At 31.6% G+C, this 13011-nt stretch overlaps 1 protein-coding gene across 1 annotated transcript in view; it reads right to left on the bottom strand.

The window, feature by feature from the left end:
• LOC106680568 (rotatin) overlaps positions 1 to 13011 on the bottom strand; it is a gene marked incomplete at its 3' end in the record, with an annotated part of 57621 nt that overhangs the window by 26944 nt on the left and 17666 nt on the right. The window contains 5 exon segments of the mRNA XM_014420358.3: positions 6011 to 6263; positions 7841 to 8041; positions 8118 to 8250; positions 10004 to 10180; positions 10892 to 11059. Coding sequence (XP_014275844.3) covers positions 6011 to 6263; positions 7841 to 8041; positions 8118 to 8250; positions 10004 to 10180; positions 10892 to 11059 — 932 coding nt within the window.

Genomic DNA, 13011 nt, shown 5'->3' with positions numbered 1-13011 from the left:
CAGCTAGAGGCGGGAAAGACTGAAAGCCATTGTTGGGAGTTTAGATATAGCATCATCGTGAAGAAGAGATCAACAATTATCAGGGGAAGCTGTGTGATTGGTTAGTCTGGTTTCTAAATGAATTTATTGTATTAGTAAAATGTCTAATAATTAAGTTAAAGTGTTATTAGTAGTAAAGTGTCATTTGTTTCTGATTGCCAGGAAACACGCCCTGAGAAAAGTCTCTTATGTTATAAAATTATATTATCTGTTAAATATTATCCTTTTTAATTTCAACCCAAGCTATCTCTTTTATATTTGAAATTAGTTTAAAACTATTAAAATTCTTTTTTCTTTTATTTTAAATAATTTTTGATTATTACAATATAAATATATAAATATTAAATAGATATGAGAATTTTTATTTAAAATTATATATAATATTATTGACTTTTATTCTCAGGGCGGGTTTGCTAGATAATCAGAACAAAGACACTTGACCAAATTTACAACTATTTTTACAAATATAATTAATTATAGGTAGAGCAAAACTAATTTATATAATCTTCTTTTGATGATTGATGGTTTTCTTTGTCTTCTTTCTCACACTCAAACACTGACTATTAACAAAGCATTTAATCCTCTGACAGTTGTCAATACATCTCATCCCCCGGCAATCCAAATAAAGAATCACTTATTCTTCTTGGGTGATCCTTTGATGTCTTCTTTTTGTAGATGTCTACAACTGAGAGTAGACATAGGTCTACTTACTCTGATTCACCTCACCTCTTCTAGAAGACGCCTAGTTTCCTTGACAGGTTCACTTCACCTGCCAACCAAACAAACAGTGATCAACAAAGCTTTGTTCCTTCCCTTTGCCTAGGTGTTCGATCTCAACATCGATTGTAGCACAACGGTTTTGAGTTTTTGCTTGTGATTTCCATTATGAATATTTTTCTTTAATATTTATTCTTGACTTATATTTCTTCATAAATCTACTGTGATTAAAATCATGATAGGAAGATAAATAAAGTTGAAAATGTTTGAATCTGCTTAACATGGCAGCGATTCTACCAACTTCAGAATAGCACTGCCATCTTGAAGCTTTGAACGATGTCTTTTGGACTCAATATTTTACTGATGAAAATTGGTCAGCTTGCTTTTTTGATTCAATACAACAAATAAACAATACTGAAACAATATTTAACATTGATACATAAAAATAAAAATATAACTAAAAATCATTTATATATAAAAAATAACTATTCATAAATAAAGAAGATATTACAATATAAAATAACAATAACCTTTGAAACAGACACATAGTAAGTATATTGGTCGATGTAGGACATGTCACAATCTCACAAGGAATCATAATACAAAAAATATTAGAAGATAATTCTTACCAGTCGAACAGCACGAGCCCACCCTCTGTGGAAGCCTTATTCATTTTACCTTTAAAACAGACACATGCGATGTACGACATGCCACAATTTCACAAGAGGAGATCGTAGCACCAAAAACAATAAAACGCAATCCTTCCTAGCCAATCAGCCCTGCTAAACCTGATTAAGTGACATCTTACATCGCCTTTGAAAAATTAACTTAAAATAGGGAGATGATATTTAAGTTAGTTAAATCGAGCCCTAATAAACCTTCTCTCTATTCACTCTTTACTTTTTATTCCATCCAGACCTACAACATATGGTCATATGTTTACAAGAGCACCCTAAAACAATTATAGAAAATCTATTCCAGATAATTTAAAAAACTCAGAGAAAATTTTTAACAAACCTCAAGTCGCAAAACTTTCTGGAAAGTGGATCTAATCTATTCACCATGAAATATTTAAAATTTACAAATATATACCTAACAGCAAAACAATTAAACCAAATACCAAATATGTGGGCTCAGTAATGACAGTATAACAATAGTCCTCTTCTTTTTTTTTTTTTTATAATATATAATTGTAATTTTTTTTTTTTATAATATGTAATTTATATATGTCTGATCACGGATTGATTAGTAAGCTGTGTAATGTAGCAACCCGATGTATTTGGGCAGCATGAATGAATAAAGCATTTCTCTCTCTCTTCAATTCAGTTCAAAGGTCTGTAGTTTTGGGTATTGTGGGATATGGGTACTACTTTGAAGGAAAAGGGGTAACTAGATCTGATCGGTTTAATCACTTACTATTTGAACCTGCAGACTTAACAGGGAACTCTAGTCCTCACTCAGTTATGAGCACTATAAAAGGAAGCATATTCAGCTAAGCAGGCGAACAGCACTCCCCATCAACAGGCGAACATCAAATATCAGGTGCCCATCCTATATGTGGCCCAGAATAACAGCACATGTAATCGAAACATGTATTTCATCTTCTACCTCCATCATAATACAAAATGCTGACTCCCATTATCTTCAGTCTCATCTCAGCAACATTACTATCCAAAGTTGGGCAAAAATGAGCTATAGATGAAACAATAGCTAAAATTACCATGGATACGATATTTATTTATCAATGGTTCATTCATAAATAAGGGTCGTATCCATGGCAACTTTAGCTATTAGTTTCAACTATAGCTAAAGTTGCCATGGATACGATATTTATTTATCAATGGTTCATTCATAAATAAGGGTCGTATCCATGGCAACTTTATCTATTAGTTTTATCCATAAATTTTGCCCATCTTTGTTACTACCCCATAATCATCTAAATTTCAATCTAACACAACTAACATTCATACTGGAAGATTATTGATTGACCGTGAGTAAAGATGAAAGGAATATGGTCCGGGTGCGGTCAGAAAAACTCAAATAGTAGAATTATACTATTTTAATGAGCCAACGTTTACATTGTACGTTTGGTACATTTTGTTTCTTAATTACTTACACACATTGTATCCCATTATTTTATACTTTACTTTTCCTTTGTTTCTCTATCTGTTTTAATGTATGTATTTAATGTATATTTCCATTTATTGTTCACCTAATTTAAATACTGTTCTATCATGTTTACTTTACAAATTATTTTCGTTATTGTGGCACAACTGCCGTCCCCACTCCTCCCAATACCAACGGTCATTTTTGTTTTGACTGCCGTCAAAATAGGTATGCATTCTGTCTCATCATTTGATTTGTATTCTTTTTTCTTTTTACATCTTTTTATTTGTATTTTCTTTAATATTTCTTTTCTTATCTATTTGTTACTATTACCCTTTACATTTACTATTTACTACCTTAAATTTTCTTATTATATCTTACTTTTTTACATTTTATACCCCTGTTATTTTACACTTCTGTTTTTGTTTTCCATTTGTAACTATGTGTTTGTATCTTTTTTAGCCCTGACGAAGCCCTGCAACGTGGGGCGAAACGTTGGCTCATTAAAATAGTATAATTCTACTATTTCAGTTTTTCTGACCGCACCCGGACCATATTCCTTTCAACTAACATTCATATTCGAGGAGAAGATGGTTGGGGGTATGGTCAAAATAAAACACAAATAAGTTGAAGTAACTTATTTAATCGTGCCAACGTTTTGGCTAGAGTTTCTAGCCTTTGTCAGGTCTAAGAACAGAACAAGATAACAACCAATGAATATAGAAAATAAAATATAAACAGAAGGCAAGAAACTCTAGCCGAAACGTTGGCAAGATTAAATAAGTTACATCAACTTATTTGTGTTTTATTTTGACCGCACCGCCAACCATCTTCTCCTTGTATAAGTCATCCAAGGTCAACTATCTCTCATAATTAACATTCATATTGTATCTCTCTTTGGCTTACCCCTCTCTCTCCAAGTTATCTTTTTTTTTTCAATATATATTACTTTAATTTCAATCTCTCTTTTATGTTCTAACTAAACCCCTTCTGAAATGTAGTACTTCAAATTTGATGCAAGTATTACTCCTCCATAAACAGAGAATGGTGTGATGAAAATAGCTTCATTTTATGGCCAAAAATGGAACACTTATTAGTAAGCAATATCATAATTTTGAAATGAAAGGCAGATGAATTGTAATAACGTTTATGATAAAGTATTAAGGGAGATATGGTGTATGGACAATAAATACTTTGGAAAAGAATATATTACTACAAGGAGTAAAACCGGCTTTGCTCCTTGTAGTACTGGCCAAACAGAATAGATAACAATATTACTAAGGGGTTTAGCGATATTGGAGAAAAACATGAAGAAAGAATGGCAAAAATAATAAATGAAATGATAGTCAATGGAAGGTCAAATGGAAGGCCAAGAAATACTTGACATGGCACTGTCAAGAAAGTGTTTGACAAAAGAGGCATAGCCAGCTGATAAAAGATCGAGGATTGTAGATACAGCTTCTACAAGCAAGCTCCTCGCAATGCTCTGTGGTAGATTGTGAAGAAGCATGATTAAAAAGAAGAAGAGAAATAATGTATGATGATAGAATATTTACATTATACTATTCACATACGCAGACGACATTGTGGTCCTAGGAAATAACAAAGATGACATCAAAAGACTATATTAAGAGAAATAGAGAAAATCAACTTGTTAGTTGTTAGTAAATGAAGATAAAACAAAATATATTATTGTAAGCTGTAAAATCAATACTAACAACATGGTCTGCTTGGACGGCAAATCGTTTCTGTAAGCAGACAGTTTTAAATACCTCGGTTCTACAATAATACCAATAAATGATCAACGAACTGAGATAAACCAACGTATAATATTGTACGAGCAGAGCCTTCTCTCTGTCAAGAACATTGAAATCCCGAAAAAAATCTGAACCTAATGGTATACAATGTCATGATAAAGCCAACTCTTATATACAACCGAGAGACCTGGACTCTAATAGGTACCCTATAAAACAGAATCGATAGCATTGAACAGGAATTCCTCCATACATTCACAGGAGCGATCTGGGATCAGAGCCTTAACACAAGGAGAACTAATAGTGAACTGCTTGCAAAGACTGGTAAATGAATATCTCATGATATGAAGGCAAAGAGGTTAAGATGGGTGGGATATGTGGCTCAAAGCAATCCATCTGTATGAAGTATGCCTTCAACTTAATTGCCAGACAAACTTCACTTTTGGTTAGCTGGTTAGGTTTGAGTGGACTGTATATAAACGAAAAATGAAACATGATTGAATGATAATAAAACTCTATTATATGAATTACAAGTGGTGTAGGGGGTGGCCGAAAGAAACATTTATGGTTAGATGGATTAATAAATTTTGAATGACTAGGCTATGGAAAATTGTAGATGTAATGAGGTGGTTGATGATTATGTAGATGTTAGTCGTTTACTCCAGGTGTACTTACTTTATGTTTCGCTCTCCTCTGCTTCTGAGGACAACTCCAGGAGTTCTACTCACTCATGGTAGATTTCCTGATGAGACACAAAAAAGAAAAGAAGGATTGCATGTGGCAGAAAAAAATATGGCTCTCTCTCTCTCTCTCTCCGCCGGGTTACTTCTCTTGCCACCAAGAGCACTGGAGGAGGCAAGCTTTTGTTGCTGGCCACATGGGCGCTGGTAGTGCCTTTCTGATGGGAGCCCCCCCAATTTGCCTACATTATGGCAGCCCTTCAAATTCAACCTTTTGGTTGCAATAGGTTACCCGGAACACCATCAGAACACCTCTACACAACAATGAATGCCAGTATAGTTGGCAAAAGACTAATCAAAAATTAGATGGATAGATAGAATCAACAGAGATGCAAAAGAGCTGTATGTAAAAAACTGGAAAACTTTAGCCCAAAATAGACAGGCGTCGAGAAGGCTAATTTGGGCAGCCAGTCGGTAGAGCCAATGGAAAAAAAAATTTGCTATTTTCTTATATTTTTATCGCACTTCCAACAATAATAAAGCTGCATACAATAAGTAAAATCTAATATGAAAATGATAAACTATACATATGTTAGGCTCAATAACTAAGTGAACTCTGGTTTCTGAAAACTTTGATAGTATCAGTTTGATTTATTTATGGATATTCGAATTCGAGTTTCATTTACTACTATAATAAAGAAACATTATTTATACCTTGAAATGGAGTGAACAGCTTTTAAAGCATCTTGATGTGAATTTGCAACTCTCAAATCGGTCAGCATTAGCTGCAGCTCCAACCTGAGAGAGAAAAACGTCTTCAAGGGAGGCAGCTCAAGAGGTGGTGGTAGAGTGATTGGCTTCTGAGGCTTAGTGGTGTCGGAGATGAAGATATGAGCTCCACCTGCCATCTCGCAGCACCAAACACTTCCGATCAGTCGGCAAGCATCCCGTCGATCCATTAGGAAAGCTTTAAAAAATTAAAAAATACATTTAAACTATTTGAACAAAAACTAATAATAATTTTAGCGCACTTGCTCAGCCTCCACTGGCTCACTAACAGTGATGCGGTGAGAGGGATGCGCTGGGATCTTTTGAGCTCTGCTCTACCCCTCACACCTGGGGGTTAAAGTGGGCTCAGAGATCCTCAGGTCGATTGTATAAATATTTTATATTAAGAGTGTAAATGTGACTATAGATTATATTATTTTATCATTATGTTATTTTTTTTTCATACACATAGGTTGATTATGTTTTGTTTATTCTTCTGTTTGTATTTATTTTAAGAGATTTTTTTTTTTTTATTTATTTTATTTTATTTTAGTATGTATGAGATCATTCATCACTATTACCTATTGCCCACAACTGTGCGGCAGATTGTAATATCTATCAATAAATAATAAAGTAATGGTTAAAAAAAAAAATAATAATAATAAGAATGAGACGAGTAATGGATCAAATACTGATTTGAAAAATAATTATTGAGTCAGATTTTTTAAATATATGTTTCAAAGAAAGATGATTACCTAATAATATTATCAAACACTAGTGAGGAAAACCAATCACACTGCATTTTAAACCGAAAATTTTTGTCAGAATATGCATAAGTATTTTAAGTTATTACCATGAAGAGAAGTGTTACCTTTCTAGTACTATTCTTACAATTATTTATGGGTTTAATAATTATTATATGATATATATAATGAAAACTATGTATAATTAATACATTTCCATGATAATTTGAAATTTCATACAATACTATCCCTTACTATATATTTCATATATAGGTAAATGAAAGTAAAAAAACAAAAATCTGTACCACTACAACCCATACAAGGGTCTTGGATCCAGTACTTGTTAAGAAAGTAATATTTCTACACCAATGGTTTTGTCGCTGAGGTGATCACACTCAACCATCAGGTTCTCCTCCAAAATAAGGGTATTCTTTAAAATTATTTTATAATATACTTAACAGTATGATATTGTACCTTTGTAAAGCAGTATAAACTTGAAGATATATTTCTTACCTCATGCCACTTTAATTTGAATGAATATATATATATAGGATACAAAAATATTAAAACTTAAAAAAATATAATTACATTCTTTTTAAAACAATTTTGATCTCTTTTCTCTCAACTTTACTCTTTTTTAACATCCGACGTTTCGACCTCTCAGGTCATTCTCAAGGATTCCTTATTCTGTCTTTCATTCCTTTTTTTTTTTCCCTTAAAATTCATTAATGCCGGCTAATACTGTTTGGGGTTTGTTAATGAACATAAAAGTGGTTATTGAAAGTTTTAAATTTAGGAAATAATTTAATAGAAGAAATTATTGGGACAAAGGCAATTAGCCGGCATTAATGAATTTTAAGGAAAAAAAAAGGAATGAAAGACAGAATAAGGAATCCTTGAGAATGACCTGAGAGGTCGAAACGTCGGATGTTAAAAAAGAGTAAAGTTGAGAGAAAAGAGATCAAAATTGTTTTAAAAAGAAACTAAACCACTCTCAAACAACTATATAAATAAAAAATAAATCTATAATTACATTTTTTAGATAACACAATGTGCTCAGAGATTAAGAGATGTGTATTTACAGGAAAAGGCAGAATCATAAAATCGACTATAACTTTCGGTAATGAAATAACTCCATTTGATGTTGAAAGTATAAAATCTGAGAATGCAATAAGTGATAAAAGCTGTACAGCATCCCGTAACATCCTCCTCTCTGGAGGAAACATAAAAAGTCCTGAAACAAGTCAAATAAATTTAATTATCTTATAAAAAACAATATTTCTAGATTATCTTCACTCCATTATCCTTACCTTTTACTACATCGCATATCAATTCGTAATCTATGGAGAAGTCGTGTCTCAGTTGAATGTTGAAAATAGCGAGATTTTTTAGGATAAGTATAATCGAAGAATACAATTCTTTACTATCATCGTCGAGCCTATCCTGAAAGTTATAAGACTCTATTACCTCATCAATATTTTTCTAAAAATGTTTGGTTCTTAGAACAAAATAGAAGTAAGTGAGAAAACTTATCTATTTAAGGAATATTTTGTAATAATGTATTAATAAAGAAAATTCAATGAAATTTATTCCATTAAGTTCAAATTTTATTTTTACAACACTCCTTAAGGCTCAGAAATGTAGATGGTAATGAAAATTAATGTACTGTCTCATACAAAATATATAAGAGAATCTTATGTTTCATTTCTAAATGGGACTTATAGAACCAATAACAACAAGAAATAAGCAATCAATAATTTACTCATCATGAATCTTTATAATGTATGAATGTAGCAAGGTTCATTAATCTTTTTTACTTAGTTGCCTGATACACGAGATGGTAATAGAATAGAGCGCTATCCATAAAAATCTTCCATGTCTAAAAGAACATCCCGCTACACACTACTAGAACTTTGAAAATAAAAGAAAGCTATAATAAACAAAGATATTTAACTAAGGTTAACGCAAAGGGGCCTAGAGCAGTATTTATGAACATTCCTAAGGAACGCTTTAATAAAGATTTCCTATGAATGTATATCTTTTTTTTTATTTCATTTTAAGGCATCAACCATGTATGGGTCATTATTACCTTAATATGACTAATTTGAAGGTGCGTAAAAATCACTTCCTCTCTGCATACATTTCTAGCAGATGATATCCAAGGGGAGACGTCACTTCTGATTTCCCTTGACTTTATCGGTGACATATGCCCAAAATCCCCAATCCTTATCTGTAACTTCCCTTAACCAAATTTTGCTAACTTATTATTTAGCTAATAAAGTAACAGTTCTGAAGGAATAACTACCAAGATCCGAAACCCTTATTTTTTGTTTTTTTCCATAAATTTCATAATAAAGGCTAATGTATAATTTTAATTTCTAAAATGAAGGGATTATTGTTATAAAATATTTTTTATTTAAAAAAATTACTCAATAAGAATTATCAAACAGAATTTAAATAAAAAATGCTCTTTGAATAAATTTTAGTTTGGTGGTTATTTTTTGGCACAAACTGTATAATACTTGCCATCAGGACAGCATTTAATGACATTACATTACTGTCCTATTATAGTACAAGTAGCGTGTACAGTGAAGTTACTGTCACCTTAAACCCAGTATAAACAGTCACACTTTACAACCGCGCCAGGCATTGCAATGGATGATATTGTACAATAGTTACTATCATGATAAATTTACTGTTCTGATAGTACTATCGCGCTAGGTATAGCGTGATAGCAGACAATGAAGTTTATGTCAAACTGTAAGGCAGTTGCCCCAGTAAAATTTACTACTATGGGAGTACAGTATCACCATTAGGTTTGAGGAGATAGTTGTCATTTAGGGGCAGTGAGGCTAGGTACGGTATTTTATTTAAGTTAATATTAAAATTATCATTAAAACTTTCAACACTTTGAACAAATTCTTCCTATTACCATCAACTTAAATAAAGTAACCAATATAAAAATTAATTAAGAATTATTTTCCTTTTTTATTTATTTTTTCCCTGGTAACCAGAGGACCTATTTTTAAGATGAAATACCCAATGGGTTAGTCATCACTCCTTTAAAGGTTTTGAATTCTGCTTAATACCTCTAAAAATTAAACTATCAAAGAAAAATATACTTAGAACTCATTTACTCTGATATTCTAACCTGGTATGCCAAAAATCCCAAACAAAGTATTCCAGTTATACTTACGACAGCTTCTCTGAGAATTTCCTTTAAGTGAAACAATATTTCAGTTTCTAGGATCGATATATGAAGTGATGGTTCTTCAGAGATATGGCCCAGCTGGACAACAGCAGAACGCAACATTTTCCAATCAGAAAATCCAAGTGTATCCAAAAGATTTGCCAATCTAGCCACACTGTCTTCCTATAACATATATGTAACGTTAATAAATGAAATATATTACAAATAATAATAAAATGTATAACAGCTATCCCAAATCAAGTATTGTACATATATTATATCATAAGATAGTTGTAGATAATGACAGCAATCCAAAGAGCTAATTTGTTCTCTGATGACTACAAAATATTCATTTTGAATCTGAGAGAATTTCTTGAGTTCACATTCCTCAAAATAACAGAACCGAAATTAAATTAAATTAAAGTACATGGAAACTGAATATATATCTATTAATTGCTGTTTTCATCCATTTAAAAATATATACATCATATTAATAAGGAATAGAAATTATAAGAAATATCCTAGAGTATGGTCTGGGTTATAGTAAAAAAAAAAAAAAAAAAAAAAGAGAGAATACTAGATTTATTATACGATTTGAGAATAAAATTTCATTTTAACATTATTATCGAGAAAAAAAAGAGAGAACTATTTAATTATTCTGCACCCAACTTGAAACTATTTTTATTTATTGTTTTATTACTATTTGAGTAATTATTTTGTCACATGGATTAATTTTTATATAAAATTTCTCACTAATAATTAAAATAATATATCTTATTATGGAAACTGTCTAGAAGCAAAGATTTCTAGTTTAAGCACAACCACAAAAACATTAATTTAGAATATATAACATAAAAATATCCAACATTTTCAAAAGGCCAAAAGTATACTTACATCGAAATAATTAGAGCCTAGCGGTGGGCGAGGCAGAGTAAGGGAAGGGTCCGGCATGGAAAATGGATGAATGGGAGTCACGTTGAGCAGATAAACCAGCCTTGTATAACCTTCTTGGACGACATCGGCAACTTGTGAAAACAATAACCGAATGTTACCATTCAGAATCTATAAACATTTGAACTTTATTAATTCTGGTTGCATATATCAGAATACAGCATGCTTTAGATAAATAGAGGAATTACAGAAGAATATTGATCTAACTTTTCAATTTATTTAACTTAATTTAAGAGAAAATGGTATATGAGACTAAAGATTATATGGTAACACATTCAACTAATATCTTTCACACTTCAAGGTAGGGTATACATTGAATGGATTCTTCAAGTCACTCTTTATAATATTTAAATTCAATTAATCCATTAATCAGAGTTGGGCAACTGTGAAAGTAATAGCTAATGTTGTCATGGATACGATATTTATTTATCAATGATTCATTCATGAATAAGGGTCGTAACCATGGCAATTTTAGCTATTAGTTTCAACTAAAGCTAATTTTTGCCCAACTCTGCCATTAATATATTTATATTTAATATTTAATAATAATAATAATAAAGGTTTAGAAAACCAGGAGGTATATCATTAATTGCTGTCGACATACATCCGTCCAGTGACATCTATCCAAACCCAAATCCACAAGATCAGTCTTGATACAATCCTCTCAAATTTCACTGAGTGAATGATTACAGACAGGCAGGTTTTATTATACAGAGAGATAGAGATAAAATGGGTTTCTATGGAAAATTGCGCAGAATGTTTTAAAATAAACATAGAACGATTCACAGTATCTTTGGTAATATTTGTCACATTTAGTTGTTGTTGTTTTTTTAGCATTAAATTACCTTGCAAAAGAATGGTTATAATATCCAAGTGGTATATATTTTTTAAGTTATTTGAAAAAACCATGTTTATTAAGTTGAATTTTATTTATTTTTTGGCACTATGGTTCAGCAAGCACCTCTTGTGACTCCTCTACTCTCTCCTATCCTGGGCAAGCATCCCTCATTTTCTATTTCCCATCTTCTTCAAGATTTCCTCCACCTTGTTCAGGAACCTCAAATGTGGTCTTCCTCTTGTTTAACTAGTTGCATGTATGTATGATGATAAGACAAACAAATGCAGTTGGGCAGCACAACCTTTTCAATAAAGTATTTCTTTCTCTATATACAGCATATTTTAGATAATTCAATAAATTAAGAATGATGACTCATCTCATTCATACTTAAAGATTAACCACTAAATTATGTGGCTTTTCACATGATACAAAAAAAAACTTTCTTTGATTTATAAGAACCGGAAAAGCAAATATAAAATGAGATAAGAGGGTTCTGGTTAAAAAAAAAATCCACTCTATATATACAAGTTATATAACATTAAATCCAAGATATCTATTCAGGCCATAGGCTCAATCTAAAAGGTTTTAGGTTTAAGATAGGGGATCCTTTAATTATATTAAAGTGGCAAAGAGCACCATCTACTGACATAAGAAGCTATAAGCATCGCTGCCATCTACGAGAACAAGGACAACTAGTCCTAATAGGGATAATCCCTTAAATTTTGAACCTGCAGAGTATACAAGGAACCACCTCACTAAGTTACAAGTCCTAGGGAGAGATGACCAACTAAGAAGGCGACGAGTGTGGCACAGGGGTCAACCAGCATGGAGGCCGGCACACCAATTAGCCATTGAACATCTCAAAACAACTAGCCCACCCAATAAGGCTTCTAATCGCTCACACCAAGTAAGAAAGCATCTTTGACCTTCTAATTAATACGAAGTGGTGACCCATCATTATCATCATCTCTTCTCAGCAATATAATTTCTCAACAATCTAAATTAACATTATGAGGTGTATATAGTTGACCGTAGATTACTGATTGGAGAAGGTGTCACATTTGTATGTATATAAATAATAATGTAATCAATCTACTACTGTCTTGTCCATAGTTAGTTATCAACTAATTTATATTTTCATTCCATTATTGTGTATATTTCCAAATTTTTAGTCTATTATTTATTTTATTTTATATATTTGTATTTATTTATGTTTATTATTATT

The sequence above is a fragment of the Halyomorpha halys genome, unplaced genomic scaffold, assembly GCF_000696795.3.
Source record: "Halyomorpha halys isolate HHAL.00 unplaced genomic scaffold, Hhal_1.1 Scaffold268.1, whole genome shotgun sequence".
Lineage (NCBI taxonomy): Eukaryota > Metazoa > Arthropoda > Insecta > Hemiptera > Pentatomidae > Halyomorpha > Halyomorpha halys.
Note: the sequence above shows the minus strand (reverse complement) of the source record. Positions and strands in the feature narration are given on the sequence as shown.